The following is a 20,000-nucleotide window of genomic DNA, read 5'->3' on the forward strand; positions in this document are numbered from 1 at the left end:
CACACACACACACACACACACACACACACACACACACACACACACCTGTCTCAGTCGTTCTCCTAGTGTTGGGTCGTCCTCAACACATCTGTTCTTACGACAGTGACCGCAGCAATCTCCTTCTGGATGAGAATATGTAGAACCCTGTACTCATACACACACACACACACACACAGAGTACATGCAAAAAAAATCCACTCAAAATGGTGACACTAAAGGAGCTGTTTAGAGCTCCCCCCCTTATCATATGCTTTTTAAAAAGCATTTATTCTATTGAAGGAAAAGGGGCGGGGCTATGCATCTCTTCTCTGATTGGTGGCTCTGAAAACAATCTGAATTGAAAGCATGAAAGCATGGTAACATGGTAACATGATACTACTGCGAATCACTGAGCTTTACAGAACCACTCTGCACTGATGTGATGTCCAGAAACATCAGTTTGATCATCACACACTGCAGCTTTAACACACAGCAGCTTTAACACACAGCAGCTTTAACACACTGCAGCTTTAACACACCGCACTTTTAACACGCAGAAGCTTTAATACGCAGCAACTTTAACACACTGCAGCTTTAACACACTACAGCTTTAACACACTACAGCTTTAACACACTGCAGCTTTAACACGCCGCAAATTTAACACACTGCAGCTTTAACACACAGCAGCTTTAACACACTGCAGCTTTAACACACAGCAGCTTTAACACACTGCAGCTTTAACACGCCGCACTTTTAACACGCAGCAGCTTTAACACACTGCAGCTTTAACACACTGCAGCTTTAACACACTGCAGCTTTAACACGCCGCACTTTTAACACGCAGCAGCTTTAACACACTGCAGCTTTAACACACTGCAGCTTTAACACACTGCAGCTTTAACACACTGCAGCTTTAACACGCCGCACTTTTAACACGCAGCAGCTTTAACACACTGCAGCTTTAACACACTGCAGCTTTAACACACTGCAGCTTTAACACACTGCAGCTTTAACACGCCGCACTTTTAACACGCAGCAGCTTTAACACACTGCAGCTTTAACACACTGCAGCTTTAACACACTGCAGCTTTAACACACTGCAGCTTTAACAAACTGCAGCTTTAACACACTGCAGCTTTAACACACTGCAGCTTTAACACGCCGCACTTTTAACACGCAGCAGCTTTAACACACTGCAGCTTTAACACACTGCAGCTTTAACACACTGCAGCTTTAACACACTGCAGCTTTAACACGCCGCACTTTTAACACGCAGAAGCTTTAATACGCAGCAGCTTTAACACGCCGCAACTTTAACACACCGCAGCTTTAACACACTACAGCTTTAACACACTGCAGCTTTAACACGCCGCAACTTTAACACACCGCAGCTTTAACACACCACAGCTTTAACACACCGCAGCTTTAACACACCGCAGCTTTAACACACCGCAACTTTAACACACTACAGCTTTAACACACTGCAGCTTTAACACACTGCAACTTTAACACACTGCAACTTTAACACACTGCAGCTTTAACACACTGCAACTTTAACACACTGCAACTTTAACACACTGCAGCTTTAACACACTGCAACTTTAACACACTTGTATAGAAGAGTAAAGAACTCACCGCAGGACAGATCTGGTTGCAGATGGGATCCACACACTGCGCTATGTGCAGTCCGGTCGTTCTGTCTGTCTGCTCTGTGCACGTACACTTCTTACACTTCTCCTCCCATGTACTGCCCTTCTGATACACCACACCATAAACCACACACACCTGCACACACACACACACACACACACACACACACACACACAGGGTAGTGAAGTCATCCACTTGAGCAGGTGTTTATTACGCTACATTCCTGAGGCCCACACAGCCTATAGTACGCTCTGTAGACGCCAGTTAAGCAGGAGAATCTTCCTGTAAGGAATCTGTATGAGAGATGAAACACTGGTGTTTGAAGTAAACTTGTTCACCATGCAGAAGAGTGTCCTCATCATTATATTCAGCGTGACTGCACCCCAAACCTGCGACTGTCATTCGTTCCTTTTCGACGAACCTTTTTCATAATGACCGTGTCGTCAGATCTGGTAATGAAATGACTGCATTCGCTTCCGAATTCGCAAACATGGAAGTGTTAAAAGGTCTGTAGTATTGCATCTCAGCCATCAACACAAAACTATACAGGATTTCATTTCATGCCATTTATTTAGATAACAAACCTAACTGTATTTTGGCATAATAATAATAATAATAATAATAATAATACAGTAGACGCTTGACCATGTTGTCTTTCTTCATTCGGTGGTTCAGAGAACGCAACGTTCTGACAACAAAACAAGGATTGGTTTATTCAGAAGAGCTGTATGTGTCAATAACAGAGGGTAAAAAGTTGAAACTGACATGTTACACCCATCAGCCATAACATTAAAACCACCTGATATTGCGTAGGTCCTCCTCTCCTCGTGCCTCCAAAACAGCTCGGACCCGTCGAGGCCTGGACTCCACAAGACCTCTGAAGGTGTGCTGTGGTATCACGCATCAAAACGTTAGCAGCAGATACTTTAAGTCCTGTAAGTTGTGAGGTGGGGCTAGTATGGATCGGACTTGTTTGTCCAGAACATCCCACAGACACTGGATCGGATTGAGATCTGGGGAATTTAGAGGCCGAGTCAACATCTACGCAGCTCCATACGCAGCGAGGTGTGATGCTCTGTGTGTTCTGACTGCTCTCTATCAGAACCAGTATGAACTTCTTCAGCAGTTTGTAGATCGGACCAGATGGTCTAGCCTTCAACTCCTCTCACACATCAGTGAGCCTTGGGAGTCCATGAACCTGTCACTGGTTCACCGGTTCTCCGTCCTTGGAGCACTTTCCGTAGGTACTAACCCCTGCATACCGAGAACACCCGACAACACCCGACATTTTGGAGATGCTCTGACCCAGACGTCTAGACCTCACAATTTTTTTCAAAGTCGCTAAGATCCTTAAGCTCACCCATTTTTCCTGCTTCCACCACATCAACTTCCAGAACTGACTGTTCACCTGCTGCATAATAAGTACCCCCCCCCCCCACACACACACACACGCTTTTGTAACGAGATAATCAACGTTACTCACGTCACCTGTCAGTGGTTTTAATATTATGGCTGATCGGTGTCAGTTCTTATTTAAATGAGTGGGAATAATAAAGCCATCCTTGATTGTAGTTAGGTAACGGATCATTATAGAGTATAATAGAGTGTATATTGTAGGTTACTCTAAAATTGGTAGTAGGTCTTGTTTTTTTATTCTTCACTGTCCACTCTGCTTTATTATTCAACTGTTTACTCTTTCTATTTAAAAATCCACGTGAATTGTTAAACCCACTTTATCAGGGAGGCAGGTGACCTCTACGCAGCCGCATTCGTTGGTCGCCTCCTTGGTGATGTAACCGGGAGGACAAACTCGGGTGGAGCTCTGACAGTCGCACACGCATTCGAACGAATCACAGCACTCCGTCTGTTTGATGGACAGCTTTTTGTGGGCGGGGCAGGAGGGCCTGATTGCAGAGCATTGGTCTTTTCTACAGACTGAGAGAGAGAGAGAGAGAGAGAGTATAAATCACACATGGCATTAATATTATAATATTAAAATAACAGTCTATAATAAATAGACTGTTCAACAGTATAACAGTCTATTTATTTATCTATTTAAACCTGTATAACAGTCTATAATAAAAACGGATGCTAATTAGTCTGTTTGTTAGCATGAAAAGTTCTAACAGCTCTCACAACTTTTCCCACTAACGCTAACGTGACGTCCTTATATCACCGGCTGTGGTCCGTCCTGCCAGCGCATGGCTTGTTCCACAACACGTTTATGACGTGGTTATGTCAGTTTTATGATGCAGGAATTGAGTAACGTGTATGTTCCTCTTTAGCATTAGCACGTACCACACTGATAGACGGGCGCACACTCTCCCGGGTTTGTCAGGACTGACGTGAGACCGTTTCCACACTGTGGAGGAGCCGAGAGCTTACAGTTCACAGTGTCACACACTGCAACCACACACACACACACACACACACACAGACACACACACACACACATTAATGGTAGATTAGCATTGTGTCAGTGTTATCATGAGTGCACAGTGTCATGTGATGTTCTCACCGCATTCATACTCAGGGCAGCACTTTGACTCCTTCTTCTCCACCAGGATTTCACACACTCCACACACAGGGGCTGTAACACGGCAACAGTTACCACGACGACACAATAAGAGGACCATAGGACTATTTTAATCAATGTGATATACAACATGTCCGACAGAGAGAAAGAGAAAGAGACAAAGATAGACAGACAGCAGGAGAGAGAGAGAGAGAGAGAGAGAGAGAGAGAGATAGAGACAGAGAGAGAGAGAGAGAGAGAGACAGAGAGAGAGAGAGAGAGAGAGAGAGAGAGAGAGAGACAAGCAGACAGACAGAAAGACAAAGAGGCAGACAGACATAGAGACAGACAGACAGAGAAACAGACAGACAGACAGACAAAGAGCCAGACAGAGAGATAGACAGACAGAGAGACAGACAGACAGAGAGACAGACAGACAGACAGGGATAATGTGATTGGGATGTTCTGACCTTTAGCGTTAGTGCATGGCAGAGCTGTACAGTTTATATGCTGCTGATCTAAACACAAACACAGCAAACACGGGTTCTCATCCGGAGTCCAACTGTCCATGAACTGTAACACACACACACACACACACACACACACACACACACACATAAAAATCATCACAGATTTGTCTATATTCTTCTGAAACATGTTATAGCTGCATGTTTATAGATATAACTTTGTGCTTGTGTGTGTGTGTGTGTGTGTGTGTGTGTGTGTGTGTGTGTGTGTGTGTGTGTGCGCGTGTGTGTGTGTGTGTGTGTACCTGGTGCACGTGTCCATGGTGGTCCACACACTGCCTGCAGGCCTCTTGGCTAACACACTCCTCCCCTCGCAGCACAGTACCAGGAGGACAGAAGCAGCCCTCGGTGGGTGTGGTCCAACACTGAGCTCCGCCCACCAACCCATCCCCCCTCTCAACCACATCTCCCACGGAAGTCCGGGCGTTGCCACACTGCTCCACACACCCGGTACGACACGCATCGTACTCCATATTCTTCGAGCAAGTCATGGCTAAGAATGAAAACACACACACACACACACACACACACACACAATTCAAAATGTGTAATCTATTTAAATGTTTTTAATGAATTAAAATATTAAATTATTTAAAATGTATGATTTGTCATGTTGATGGAATCAAATAAAATGTTACATATAAAATGCATTTAATGCAGGGATGTGATCACACACACACACACACACACACACACACACACAGACTCACGGCACAGGTTGGGGGTCCTCCAGTGAACACACACCCCCTGCTGTCGACACACACTGCTGTAGGAGGCGAGCAGGTCACACACCATGCCCGGGTGACACGCCACCTTCCTGCACATCGCCACGTAATCCTGAGGTGGAATCAGATTATGGCACTCGCTAAACATCTCAGAAGCTAACAGCTCGCAGCTCTGAGCCACGCCCGCCTCACACTCTTCTGTTACACTGTCCACACACTCGCCCAGAGCCCAGCCTCGCAGGAACGCGTCCGAGTCCGAGCTCACGGAACCATCAGGGAGCAGCAGGTCTGTCTGATCATCTGAGCAAGAACCTGAGACGGAGAAAGAGCGAGGACGCATCAGTTATGTGTTAGTTCTGCTTTCTGGCCCCTGAAACGCTAGACTTGGCCCTGTCTGTAACAGTGTACCAGCTCCCAAAAGTGTGTGTGGGTATCTACCACAGATGCCGGTGGTGCGGGTTGCCATGGTGACATCGAGGCTGATAGTAAACTCGTTGCTGTGTGGCGTGAAGCTGAGGGTGAAGCCGTGCTTCTCCGAACGTAGCTGATGAAGCAGAGCTCCAATCTGAGAGACGGCTACGCCTCCTCGTCTGAAGGGTACTGGAGTAACCACACCATCTACTGTCACCTACATCACACACACACACACACACACACACACACACACATACAGCTTGAGGGCATTCTTGATGCTCTCTACATCATGCAGGATGAACACAAATTATACGAAAGTGCTGTCTGCCCTCTTCCACATAAATCAGCTCACAGATGCCAGTGATTGGCTAGTGTCACTGTGATTGACAGGGGAGAGTGAGTATGCCCCTCCCCACCAGAGAGCATGGTCAGTGTTGCTCTCTTGACCCTCTGTTGCACTACTTATGACTCCTCTCCATCACCTTTACCTTCATATCATCTCCCAGCACCACACGAGCTCCACCTTCTCTCAGTTCCAGGCTCTTCATGCAGATCTGACTGGGAGAGTCCCGACATTTGGCCGTATTAAGCACTAGCTCCGCCCCTCCTGATTGAAGCAGCGAATAGGAGCAGGCACCTTTCAGTTTCAGAGCCACGCCCCCAAACGACACCACGTGACTGGTGGAGCTGCCGATACACATACCTGCAGAAGGTATAATCCATCAGACAATGCAACACAATCATCTTTGCAGTGTGTGTGTGTGTGTGTGTGTGTGTGTGTGTGTGTGTTCTCACAGGGGCAGGTCCAAGTACAACCGCAGGTCTGATTCACTTTTATAGCATGGAGGTTGTTTTTGCAGGTCGGAGGCTCCAGTCTCTCACAGTTCACTCTGTGGCTCTGCAGGGTCACGACTCCGGACGGGTTACAGAGCAACGAGTGACAGCCATCTGCTAACAGCCATGTCTCTCCAGGCTAACACACACACACACACACACACACACACACACACACACACACACACACACACACGGAATAAACAAAAATATCCTCATATCTGAGACTGATGAATTTTAAAAAGGTGACACTCAATAATCCAATTCTATTAATCCCATGTGTTTTATACACTGTATCGGGTCTAAATAATAATAATAATAATAATAATAATAATAATAATAATAATCTGTTGCTTTAGGGTTATGCGGTGAGTGTTATGGGGTGTGTGTTATGCGGTGTGTGTTATGGGGTGTGTGTTATGGGGTGTGTGTTATGCGGTGTGTGTTATGCGGTGTGTGTTATGGGGTGTGTGTTATGGGGTGTGTGTTATGCGGTGTGTGTTATAATGAAGTCGAGGCTTTAATGAAGTGATGATGTTTGTTTGTGTGTAAAGTGTTTAAAGTTCAGAAGCAGGAGATAAAGTGTTTAGAACTCATCTCACCTTCCTCTCCTTTCCATCATCATCCACACACACTCCAGGAGGACCCGCTGAGGAACATCATCATCATCATCATCATCATCATCATCATCATTTTCATTTCATACCTTCTGCATGTGTGTGTGTGTGTGTGTGTGTGTGTGTGTGTGTGTGTGTCTCACCCCTGCAGAGTTTGTCGATGAACGATCGGTCCAGTGTAACCATGGCGAGCAGGTCGTTAGTGCTCCTCAGCTCTATGATGTTCTCATGTGTGTGTTGGCCAGCGAGCATGATCAGCTCATTCCTGTCATACTGCCTGCCCACTCCGATGGGGAAAACTGACACACCTGGATTACACACACACACACACACACACACACCTGTATTACAAGCGAGTCATGAAAGAACCTGTGTCATTATGAAAACAAGCATAAACTCACATACCAGCAGTAAGAGCATCATTTGTAGGCTGCTGCACCGAGTCTATCGACTTGTCAGTCACCAGCATCACTACCACCTTGGCCACGCCCATCCGGCCCCCGCTTGTGGAGGAAATGGAACTCTGAACAGCCGATTGTAATGCAGCGCCTAAATAAAGCCATAAACGCTTTAATAGACAAAACAACAACAATAACAACAACAACAAACGTCATATCATCTGAATGAAATCTAAATGAAGTGGAGTGTTTAATCACAACACTTAACAAGCTCAATTACGCAATCATCCATCCATCCATCCATCTTCTACACCGCTTACTCCTTCTCAGGGTCACGGGGAACCTGGAGTCTATCCCAGGGAGCATGGGGCACAAGGCGGGGTTCACCCTGGACAGGGTGCCAGTCCATCACGGGGTACAATCACACACACACACTCACACCCCCATTCATACACTACGGACACTTTGGACACGCCAATCAGACTACCATGCATGTGTTTGGACTGGGGGAGGAAACCGGAGTACCCGGAGGAAACCCCCGCAGCACGGGGAGAACATGCAAACAAAAACATGCATGGCCCTGGCGGGACTCGAACCCTGGAGGTGTGAGGCGGACGTGCTAACTACTAAGCCACTGTGTTACGCAATCATAATTATTATAATTATTCATTATCCAATTCAATAACAAAATCTTACTGATTTCTATCATTTTATCATTTTATATCAACATTAAATAATACTCGCTGCCTCTGTTGCTTCTTTGTGTAAAAATCAAACTGATTGTTAGTCACATTAATTCAGTATATTATTTAAATCCTGAATATAAAACATTTAGTCATTAATATTAATTATAATGAATGTTGAATAAATATAAATACTTAATACTTAATTTTATGATGGACTGCACAAGTCAAATAAAAATGATATTATTAACTTTAGCTGAACTTAAATATCACATCATCAATTACTGAATGTTTAATTCATTATGAATAGTATAAAAATTCATTACTGTAACTAAATTATAATTAGAAAAGCTTTTCATATAGACTACACAGTCCTGAATTGGGTTTTTATTAGTTTTTTAAAAATAATGTTTGCTTGATAAACATCTAGGAAAGATTATTCTCAGTACTGGACCTTTTGGACCCTTTTGGACCCGTTCTGAACCATAAAACATTTGAGTGCAGCTCTGACCCATTCGTAAATCCTGCTATTGGTAGTTTTATGGAGCAGGTACCCAGTTTTGGTGAAGTATCTGGATTGGTCTGTAATTTATCCACCAGCTGAAGAAGGTTTTCTGTGCTCTGTGTATCTCTCCAGCTCACAGCCTCCACGGGTTTCTCTCCGTACAGCGTCACCGCTACCTGAGTTCCTTCACGGTCTGAAACACAAACATACATTAACAACAACATCGGAATATAAATATATATTGGACATGTGTGACACGCTTGAGTGATCTGCAGGACACAGCGTGTTATTTATTGAGCGCTAAAACAATAATCATAGTCCCGGTCCGTAGTGAAGATCCATAATCAAAACCCGGAAACACAGACCACAGAAACAAGACTCAGACTAAACAAAACTAATACAGTCAGAAACAGTGGGGTTTAAATAGACAAGCTAATGACGTGCTTAACACAATTCAGTAACGCACCAATGACAGGACAGGGGCGGAGACAAGACAGAAACCAAAGCAAAATCACATGACCACCACAAACAAACGCACATGACATGAACTCAGAATAAATCAGTGGACTGGGGACCGCACCACACACCTGAAAGATGACACTCGTGACAAAATATAGTATAAACTGTTAATGAGTTTCTGTTCAAGCATTCGAGGTCTAATAAATTATAATAATATAGGATTTAAACATATAACAATACAATCTGCTCACCGATCTGAGTGTTCCTTATAAAGGATTTGACGAATGTTTTCAGATCCGCAAACTGATCACTCGAAGTGGCTCTGAGCAAAAATAAGACATCCATAGGTTTGGAGCAGGGCACTGAAACACACACACACACACACACACACACACACACACACACACTTTTAACTTTTACTCATGTCACTCATCTCAACTGAAAACTGGGTGGGACTCGGTTATAAAAGTAAACATTGGAGTTATTATAAACTGTTTATATCACATTCTGAAAGAGGGATGAAAATGTTTGAACTAATATCTTTTTGGTTTTTTCATGATTATATTCTTAACTTCGACCATTTTTGTTATTTACAGTAATATAAATTTAAACCATTACACACTATCAACTAGTTTGTCTTCTTCATTTTTGTCCTAAGAAGGATATGCAAACCTTTGCACTCAGCTATATCCAGCACTACAGGTCTCTAGTGTATCATAACTGCTAGCTATCAGCACTCATTGTGCACTGTTAGTGTTATTAGCATGCTAGTTTAGCCACGTATAGCTCTTGCTACTTAGCTTTAGTCGGTTTTTCTGTTCAAAGGGTGCACAAATTTTATAGCATCCATAACCTAGAATGTGTGATTTGTTTTCACAATCGTGATTCAATTTTGTTCTTTTAGATTAACTGTTTAATTAATTATGAGTTTACCTTGTATTTAAAAGTAACAATTTAAAAGCGTAGTTGAATTGTGCTTGAATCTGTATATTGTTATTGCGTTATTTTTGTGTTCCTACCACCTCTGCAGAAATAAGACGTGAATATTAAACTGTATGACAATTGTACAAGAAGGAGAGATGCTATTGCAGTGTGTATTCTGACCTGAAGGGGGCAGGGTTGCTCTGGGTGGTGGTTCAGGCTTAAGCGGTACTTTTCGTGTCCTACTGATGTTGACCAGTAGGGGTCCCAGTGATCTCAGCTGCTCTGTACTGTTCAACATGATTGGTGCGTGAGGGAAACTCAGCAGTTTAAGATCCTCCTCCCGCACATGTGGACCAATCCCGATGGGGAATATCTGCGTGTGGGTGGAGCTTGATGGCCTCTGGATCACATCAGTGGGTGGATTTTGGGTTATGAGAAACACCATCTGGTCTGGAGATCGACTTGGTGTCTCGGTTGTGATGGACTCGTAGACGGAGCGAATGGCGTGGCCCGTGTTGATCTGCTTGCCTCCTCGAAAGCGGATCTGCTGCAGTTTGTGCCGGAGTTGCTCCTGGTGCAACAGCTCCATTCGGCTGATCTCCACGGTAACCGTGAAGGAATACTGCATCACCGTGATGCGGTATTTCTCCTCTTGTTGCTGTTCAAATGAGGCCAGGATGTCGGGGATCGCATCTCGGGTGAGGTTGAAACTGTCCTCGCCAACACTATCTGATCCCTCTATGAGGATGGTGATGTCGTGAAAGGTCACGTTAGGTGGAGGAAATGTAGTTCCAGGGCTGAGGATGCTGGGAAATGCAGTCATAACGGCAGCGGTTGGCGGAACATTAGCGGGCACTGTGCTGAGCCGCAAAGCTACAGGACTTGTGGTGGTGGCGCTAGTGGCAGAAGTCGTTGTGGTTTTCTGGGTGGCTGGTTTCTTCGGAGGTTCAGGGTCCAACCCCAAGGTGCAGAGGTAATCTGTAATCTCCAAAGCTCGGTTATCCAACTCTCCTGCGCTGCTCAGAACATACACCCGGCTACTAGGCGTGGCTTTTTTTATTTCATTGACCTGCGCCATGTTGACGTTAGGCCCCAGAGCGATGGTGAGAACGGTGATGTCTTTCTTCTTCAGCAGGCGCTGAGTAGTGCGCATGGGCCGGGGATTTTTACTAGCCGTCAACAAAATAGCAACACGGCCTGCGTGTTCTCGCTTGTTCTTGTCATAAATGTAAACCGACAGATACTTGATGGCCTCGTCCATAAAGGCAACGTCGCCGCCGCTGTAGTGCATATCACGCACCATTTTCTTGAAGATCCACTTCTGCACCTGCATATCGTAGCTCTTCACTCCAGAATGGAAGAGGAGCACCGTGGCCCGGATGTGTGCCGAGCCCATCCGGAAACGTTCCACCACATCCAGGATGAAGAGCTTGACCAAGCCGAAATCTTCCTCACTGAGAGATGAAGAGCCGTCCACCAGGAAGGCCAGGTCCATCGCTCGATCACAGGCGTCCTCAGGAACCAGTGTGGTGAAGGGAAACGGCGTGAGCGTGGTGAGATCAGAAACAGGGCTCAGTGTGGAGGTGGGGCCAGAGAGAGGACACGGACCACACGTCAATGTGTTCTCCTCACAGCGACTGAAATGCAAGCGTATAGCATGCTAAGCTAGCAGTACTTACATTTGACAAAAAAAACCTTTCTTCAGTTTTTTTTCAGTTCAAATTTTCCAGGTTTAAAGGCGAGCACTTTAGAACACTTTAGATCTCTGGAAAAACTCATCTCAGACACTTCTACTCAAGAAAAATCTCATTAGCGTGAACTACAAGTAGAGGATTTGAATAATCTGATGTAACCTTTAGACTCTGAATAAGACGCACAGGCAATAAGACATACCATATCTGACAGAGATGGGGGTCATTGTGATTGAGAATGACGTGCTTTCCATGTGAAATTCGTTCTTCTCCGTGCATGCACACCTGACACTGAGATGGATCCACACAGCGTTCCAGAACCTCGTCTAAGACCTGACCTGAAGGAGAGAAAAATCTGAATCTGGGGTAGTGTAGTGACAATAAGGCTGTTTGTCCAAAACAAGAAGTGACCTTGAACTAGAACCTTGGGGTTCTCCTTCATGTTCGGTCACTGGGGTTATATCACACACCAAGAAAAAAAACTGACCAAACGATAACGCCAAGACGAACAAATCTGCAGCACGATGAAGGTTTAATGCAGTGAATTTTAAGTGATTGATGAAAATATGACAAAGCTAAAGTTATATTGTTATCAAGTTACATTTTGAGATAAGATTAGATTTTGACAGGATTTCTGTGTAAACATGCGTATACAGTACAGTAAATGTGTTTGGTACCTGGGGGACAGGAGGCGTGGCAGCCCTCAACGCAGCTGCTGGGGCAGTTTAAGGGTTCTGGATGCTGGCATGTTACAGGACAGGCATTTCCACAGGCATTAAAGCGCCACTCACACTCCAGACCCGCGTCCTTATTCAACTCCTCACAGCTCAGAGCTGAAACACATCATCTCTCAGATCACACACTAGTGAGACACAAAGCGACAGACCGGCACACGTTTCCTACGTATATGCCTGACATGGAGCTGTTTACTATTTGCTACAAACAACGGACGAAAATCTTATAAGTGTAGTTTTATCATATCCTGTCATGTACAATCACTCAATAAAAGTGTATCGAGATGTTATGAAGAAAAATAAAGCTTGGGAAGGAAGTAGCAGAGATCACTGGTGCCTCTGGTGAGTCTACGTAGCTAGTACAGTTAGCTCACTTTGCTAATCTGATGTAAGCACGAAGCTTGCATGAACCTGCGTGACATAACTGCTGACCAGTGACATGAACTCCTGCTGTGTTTCTTTCACCTGTAAGGAAATATCAGCTGCCCCTTGTGGTTTAAATTGGTATAGCACTCTAATTTTTAGCTAGTTGATCCCAGTGGTCTTTTCTTCAAGCCCTTCCAGATAAAATGCGAAATAAAATGAGGTGAGAGACATTTTTGTGGGTGAAGTCACTATCATCATCATCATCATCATCATCATAGTTACGAGTTCTCGATATGTTCTAGATCAGGACGTTGGACTCACGGCACAGATCGTTGGACCTCCACTCCACTATCACGCCCTTCTGAGCGCACTCGTGAGCATAGGCAGCGACAGTGTCACAGAAACAAGCGCAGTCTCCGACAGACGAACACGAACATGTGTCGTGAGTGCAGATCTCCCAGAACGGCTCAGGATCCACCTGAGAGACACAGAAGAACCCTGATGTGAGAACGTTCTGTTTGGGTCTAAACGGCTAAAACATTCACTAAAAGTGGAACTAAATGGCAAAAATGTCAGATTTAGTGGTAGAATTGAATATTCAGTCAGTACGACAAATGTTCCATTATTTATAATCGGTCATGTGATTTTCGTTGAATGTCACATGATCTTCAACTCCAACCAGGGAAATTTTTTTTATTATTGTTCTTTTTATTATTAATCTCGTCGAGATGTGTGTCTTCAGAGAGTGAAATTGTGATCGAAACGAACTGATTATTATAGATTATAATTCCTTATGAATCTTTTACTATTGACAAATTTATATGTAAAAAAAATTATAGTCTTTCTGTACGTCATCATCATTTGTGAATTATTCAGCGATCAAAGTGAGTCACGTATCGATGGAGAATACGCGATCGGATCATATCGTATCGTCAGATTTTTAATTGTTGCCTCGTAAATGTGCAGTGTGGTGTTTTATATTATTTTTCAGCAGATATGCGCGTGTTATACAGTAAATAAAAATATAAATGAAGAAATAATATGGAGAACTTCTGCTATTTATTATAATACACCTTCTCTTGAAAACTGAGCTGTGAACAAATAAGAATACTTCTTTTATAAATCAAACAAAACAACAACAACAACAACAAAAATGTCACTAATCTTTGTGACAAAACTCAATTTATGTTAAGTTGTGAGTGTGCATGTGATACTGACCACACTGTTACACTCCCTGAAGGGGGCGCTGTTGAGCACACGACACGACTGCTCCACTGTCACCAGTTTCACCATGTCACTGTTGCACTCAGAAGGCACCTACACACACACACACACACACACACACAGTTACATTTAACACACATATACAGTATATAAGCATATGTCTGTAGTGTAAGGCGCTGTGAGCACTCAGTCACCTGAACAGCGTCGGCGCAGCTCGGCCGATTCTTCCACGAGTTCCCAAAATCTATAGGATCCACCTCCATCTGATTATTACTGCTCAACAGATCATTATTCTGACTGCCATCAAAGTTACCACACAGACCACAAACCTTGCTCTGAAAGACACACACACACACACACACACACACACACACATTATAGCAAATTTCATTCCTCCTTCATGAAGTGTTCAGTTGAAGGTGTTTGTGTATAAATGAAGCTGTAAACGTGTGGAATCGGTGTACTTTAAGTGCAAGTATGAGTGTGTGTGTGTGTGTGTGTGTGTGTGTGTGTGTGTGTGTGTGTTGTGCATTACCCTGTAAGCACTGTCGATCTGCAGTATAATCCGCGTTCCCATGTCCCAGGTGAGAGAAATGTGTTTTCCAAGGAGAATGATGTAGTAAAGTCCAGAACGTACGATTTCAATGTCCGTCTCCTTCATCACCGGCCTCCTCATCTTCACCTGCAGTTACACAGTGTTAGGATATATACACATAGAGAGGTGTGTGTGTGTGTGTGTGTGTGTGTGTGTGAGAGAGAGAGAGAGAGACCTCTCCTTTCTCCATGGTGATCAGTCCTTCCATGTAAAACACACTGATGCTCTTACTGCACCGGTGACCTATGACCCCGCAGGCCGAGTTTTCCACCAGCACCCGGAATGTTCCATCCACACCATTACAGTAATCCTACACAGAGACAAGGGTATTTATCCGACTTTCCCGTACAGAAACAGTCTCATACGGTACATTCCACTCGTGATGATAAATGAATCTTAAACATCCACATATAAAAATGTGTGAAACGCAGTGTATGAAGTTCATGTGACTTTTCTGTAAGGGTTAAAGAAAATGAAACAAACTCTGACACACACACACACACACACACACGGATGTATGTGACTAACCTGAGCGAGGACATACTGACAGCGTCCTGGGAATGAGAATTTCAGTCCATCAAAGCTGATGTAGTTCGACTCTCCGACTGTCCGACACACACCGTCACACACTTTCTGTGTGCACTTCCACTGCCGGCCTTCACACACACTGTCACATCACCACACAGACACATCACCACACAGACACATCACCACACAGACACATCACCACACAGACACATCAAACACAACACACTGAGACACTAAATATTGATATATGTTTCTATAGTAACCGCTCATTCAAAGGGACGTGTAAAGCAAACAATCCACATGAACAGAGTTTAAACATCGATGATGTGGTGAAGTTTTCTGTGATTTATTTATCGTGTAAGGAAGGAGTCTCCAGTGTCAGAGGTAAAGCTTTAAGTTTTCCCACATCTTCAGCACAGAGGAGTTTACACTTCTCTACTGTTTCTCACTCACTTGAAGAGAGAGAATAGAGAGAGAATAAAGAGAGAGAATAGAGAGAGGGAATAGAGAGAGAATAGAGAGAGGGAATAGAGAGAGAATAAAGAGAGAGAATAGAGAGAGAGAATAGAGAGAGAATAAAGAGAGAGAATAGAGAGAGAGAATAGAGAGAGAGAATAGAGAGAGAGAATAAAGAGAGAGAATAGAGAGAGAGAATAAAGAGAGGGAATAGAGAGAGAATAAAGAGAGAGAATCGAGAGAGAATAAAGAGAGAGAATAAAGAGAGAGAATAGAGAGAGGGAATAGAGAGAGAATAAAGAGAGAGAATTGAGAGAGAATAAAGAGAGAGAATAAAGAGAGAGAATAGAGAGAGAGAATAAAGAGAGAGAATAAAGAGAGAGAGAATAGGGAGAGAGAATAGAGAGTGAGAATAGAGAGAGAGAATAGAGAGTGAGAATAGAGAGAGAGAATAAAGAGAGAGAGAATAGGGAGAGAGAATAGAGAGTGAGAATAGAGAGAGAGAATAGAGAGTGAGAATAGAGAGAGAGAATAAAGAGAGAGAGAATAGGGAGAGAGAATAGAGAGTGAGAATAGAGAGAGAGAATAGAGAGTGAGAATAGAGAGAGAGAATAGAGAGAGAGAATAAAGAGAGAGAGAATAAAGAGAGAGAGAATAGGGAGAGAGAATAGAGAGTGAGAATAGAGAGAGAGAATAGAGAGAGAGAATAGAGAGAGAGAATAGAGAGTGAGAATAGAGAGAGAGAATAGAGAGAGAGAATAAAGAGAGAGAGAATAAAGAGAGAGAATAGAGAGAGAGAATAAAGAGAGAGAATAGAGAGAGAGAATAAAGAGAGAGAATAAAGAGAGAGAGAATAGGGAGAGAGAATAGAGAGTGAGAATAGAGAGAGAGAATAGAGAGAGAGAATAAAGAGAGAGAGAATAAAGAGAGAGAATAGAGAGAGAGAATAAAGAGAGAGAATAGAGAGAGAGAATAAAGAGAGAGAATAAAGAGAGAGAGAATAGGGAGAGAGAATAGAGAGTGAGAATAGAGAGAGAGAATAGAGAGTGAGAATAGAGAGAGAGAATAGAGAGAGAGAATAAAGAGAGAATAAAGAGAGAGAGAATAAAGAGAGAGAATAGAGAGAGAGAATAGAGAGAGAGAATACAGAGAGAGAGTAGAGAGAGGGAATAGAGAGAGGGATGGTGAGGGAACGAGTGTTTATAGCTGCTATAATGTAAGTGACAACAGGAGCTCACTCATTTCACCGACATTCCACAACATTAAAAGTAACTATAAACGGATAAAAAGCATGAGGTGTTTGTTTATAAATATAACTCTGCATCTGCTGGAGAGTTTGCAGTGGTATAAGAGGAATAAAACGCTTCAGGACTAATAATCTTCCGTTATGTCTCATCATTCTGCCGGTACAGTCACAGGTGTACAGGTGAGGAGTGGCAGGTGGGATGGTGGTTATTACCAGGTATTGCAGTCGATGTTAATACTCTGTCCGGGGGCGTAAGCGTGGTTGTTATGGAAACACGGACACTGGTCTGGAGGGACGCAGTCTCTTCTGTAACGGACCTGCAGACCATCAGGGAAAATAGTGCTTCAAACCCAGTATAGACCATGTGACCATCATCATTATCAAGCCGTAAACACACACACGTACCGTCCCAGCAGGACACACACAGCCGGAGACACAGCCCTGGCTCACACACTCCAGATCTAAGTTCTGACATGTTTTTGCACATTCGATGCCCACATCCCTCGAACTCTCACACTCCAACCTGTGCAGCGGGACCTGACAGGAGAGAGACCGCCGCTCTGCATCCACACACACACACACACACGCACACACACACGCACACACACACACACACGCACACACACACACACACACACACAAATGCATTCATATCTACCCTGAATGAATTTTGATAAGGAGACACTGAAGGGAACATGTTATTATTATTACTGCTAACAGTCGTGAGTCAGCTGAGTGAAGTGATGGAGGTTTTACTGCTTTAGGGGATCAGCAGAACTCTACAGTGCTTGACACGTGCACACGTTCTCTACACGTACCTCGAGAAGGTGGAGGTTCAGCAAAGAAGAGGTCTGATAGCACCGAGGGAGTGAGATCACTGGAGCTGCAGTGCATGGAGCCGTTCTCACAGTAACTATAACACACACACACACACACACACACACACACACACACACACAGTGTTATTGCAGCTTTTATGCACTTATACAATCTACACACTTTAGTATGTAAACTTTAGTATGTATGTGCTTGTGTGTGTGTGTGTGTGTGTGTGTGTGTGTGTCCTGACCAGATGGAGTTGTGATCGGCGAACATGTCGTTGGGTTGGTAGATCTCGCCGTCGTGGTGACATGAGCAGTGTTCAGGTGATACACACTCGCCCGTGTCGCTCAGGTACAAACCCCGAGGACAGAAACAGCCCTCGTCACACACACTCACACACTCAGCGTTCGGCATGGAGAGAGAGCGACACGTCTGATTACACACACTCCCACACACCTCGTACACCTGATCACCTGGACATGTCAGCTCTGAGAGTGCGCGCGCACACACACACACACACACACACACACAGGAAAATATATATTTATATATTTATATAATATAATATATATTTATACAGTTTACAGTAAAAGTTATTGTTATTTATAAATATCTCCATTTTTATCCCTGATGAAATTTGAAGGCTTTAATTGTAGGAAATGGTGAATTTTACTAAACAAAATATTATATTTTAAACTTTATTGTACTGCGTAATGTGAAACCAGTTTATATTATTATAATATATAAAATATATATAAAAATTTATATATATATAATATTTATATTTAAAAATATTACATTTTTTTTTATTTCGATTTATGATTTATTTTAATGAATTGTTTTATTATTATTATAAATACTTATTTTAATTATTTTAGAGGGCTCTCTGGGACAGCTCTTGGCTGGTTCAGGTCATACCTGGAAGGGAGGGGTTTCTATGTGAACACAGGCAGCTATGAATCTGAGTGGATGTCCATGACGTACGGAGTCCCACAAGGCTCAGTCCTTGGACCGCTGCTGTTCATCCTGTATCTGCTCCCACTCGGCCAAGTGATAAAGAGGAACCGAACTGCATACCGTAGCTATACAGACGACACCCAGATCTACCTGACCCTGTCACCTAACGATTCCCACCCCATAGACTCCTCCCCTCCCTGTGCCGCTGCCTTGATGATATTAACAGTAGGATGTGCCGAAACAGAGGGTCACTGGATTTGGAAAAAGAGACGAAAGTCTCAAGCTGAACACATACCTTGACTCCACGGGTCTAAAGAACCCCTAAAGGTGTCATTTTGGAGTCTGATCTAAGTTTCAGTAGTCAAGTGAAAGCAATAACCAAATCCGCCGACTATCACCTCAACAATATAACGAGAAGCAGATGTTTCATTTGCAGATGTTTCATTTCCGGTCAACACTTAGAGTGTGTGTGTGTGTGTGTGTGAGTGTGTGTGTGTGTGTGTGTGTGTTATTACCGCAGTACCCCTCTCCCCTCCAGTCGATCACCACTCCCTGGGCTGCACATGCGGCTGCGTAGCTGCTCACGGCTGCACACAGGCACACGTGTCCGTCTGCGCAGGAGCACACGTCGTAGCGGCAGTTCTTCACGTACGGACTCGGGTTCACTTTGTGATGACACGCTTCGAAGCGGACAGACAGCATCACTGCACACGACTCCTCTGCAAAGTTCACTGTACACACACACACACACACACACACACACAAACACACACACAAAATATCCTTAGGAATATCTTCCACTGAAATAATTACTAAAAGCAGCTAAATTAAGGCTACACCTGAATATCTAACTCATTTATGAAGAAATTTGTTCATACCTGGTGTAATAATGTAGAGATTGTGTGTGTGTGTGTGTGTGTGTGTGTGTGTGTGCGTACCCCTCTTCGGGTTTAAGCTGCAGGGATCAGTGGGTTGTTTCTGGACGTTGTCACACTCAGAGTTCATCTTCCACGCGTTCCCAAAAGCCTCCACTCGCGCCTCCACAAGCCCGCCCACCGTCAGGAAGTCGTCTCCTTGGTTACCGTTATAGTTACCACACAGACCACACGTTTTCCCTGCATAGACTGGACTTAGCTACACACACACACAC

At 43.9% G+C, this 20,000-nt stretch overlaps 1 protein-coding gene across 1 annotated transcript in view; it reads right to left on the reverse strand.

Moving 5' to 3' along the window:
- The window catches only part of vwf (von Willebrand factor), a 34,618-nt gene that overhangs the window by 3,630 nt on the left and 10,988 nt on the right, over positions 1-20,000 (reverse strand). The window contains exons 14-44 of the mRNA XM_053622428.1: positions 19,789-19,984; positions 19,366-19,581; positions 18,141-18,381; positions 17,890-17,984; positions 17,477-17,631; positions 17,285-17,388; positions 15,370-15,508; positions 15,017-15,151; positions 14,782-14,928; positions 14,441-14,581; positions 14,241-14,339; positions 13,344-13,500; positions 12,600-12,755; positions 12,125-12,260; positions 10,412-11,868; positions 9,559-9,669; positions 8,898-9,041; positions 7,668-7,811; positions 7,406-7,570; positions 7,248-7,294; positions 6,607-6,784; positions 6,300-6,514; positions 5,836-6,025; positions 5,383-5,709; positions 4,918-5,165; positions 4,616-4,718; positions 4,149-4,220; positions 3,929-4,033; positions 3,363-3,565; positions 1,616-1,765; positions 46-144 (exon numbers count right to left, since the gene is read on the reverse strand). Coding sequence (XP_053478403.1) covers positions 46-144; positions 1,616-1,765; positions 3,363-3,565; positions 3,929-4,033; positions 4,149-4,220; positions 4,616-4,718; positions 4,918-5,165; positions 5,383-5,709; positions 5,836-6,025; positions 6,300-6,514; positions 6,607-6,784; positions 7,248-7,294; positions 7,406-7,570; positions 7,668-7,811; positions 8,898-9,041; positions 9,559-9,669; positions 10,412-11,868; positions 12,125-12,260; positions 12,600-12,755; positions 13,344-13,500; positions 14,241-14,339; positions 14,441-14,581; positions 14,782-14,928; positions 15,017-15,151; positions 15,370-15,508; positions 17,285-17,388; positions 17,477-17,631; positions 17,890-17,984; positions 18,141-18,381; positions 19,366-19,581; positions 19,789-19,984 — 6,075 coding nt within the window. The remainder of the gene's footprint in view (positions 1-45; positions 145-1,615; positions 1,766-3,362; positions 3,566-3,928; positions 4,034-4,148; positions 4,221-4,615; positions 4,719-4,917; positions 5,166-5,382; positions 5,710-5,835; positions 6,026-6,299; positions 6,515-6,606; positions 6,785-7,247; positions 7,295-7,405; positions 7,571-7,667; positions 7,812-8,897; positions 9,042-9,558; positions 9,670-10,411; positions 11,869-12,124; positions 12,261-12,599; positions 12,756-13,343; positions 13,501-14,240; positions 14,340-14,440; positions 14,582-14,781; positions 14,929-15,016; positions 15,152-15,369; positions 15,509-17,284; positions 17,389-17,476; positions 17,632-17,889; positions 17,985-18,140; positions 18,382-19,365; positions 19,582-19,788; positions 19,985-20,000) is intronic.

The sequence above is a fragment of the Ictalurus furcatus genome, chromosome 4 (assembly GCF_023375685.1).
Source record: "Ictalurus furcatus strain D&B chromosome 4, Billie_1.0, whole genome shotgun sequence".
In the NCBI taxonomy this organism is placed as follows: Eukaryota; Metazoa; Chordata; class Actinopteri; order Siluriformes; family Ictaluridae; genus Ictalurus; species Ictalurus furcatus.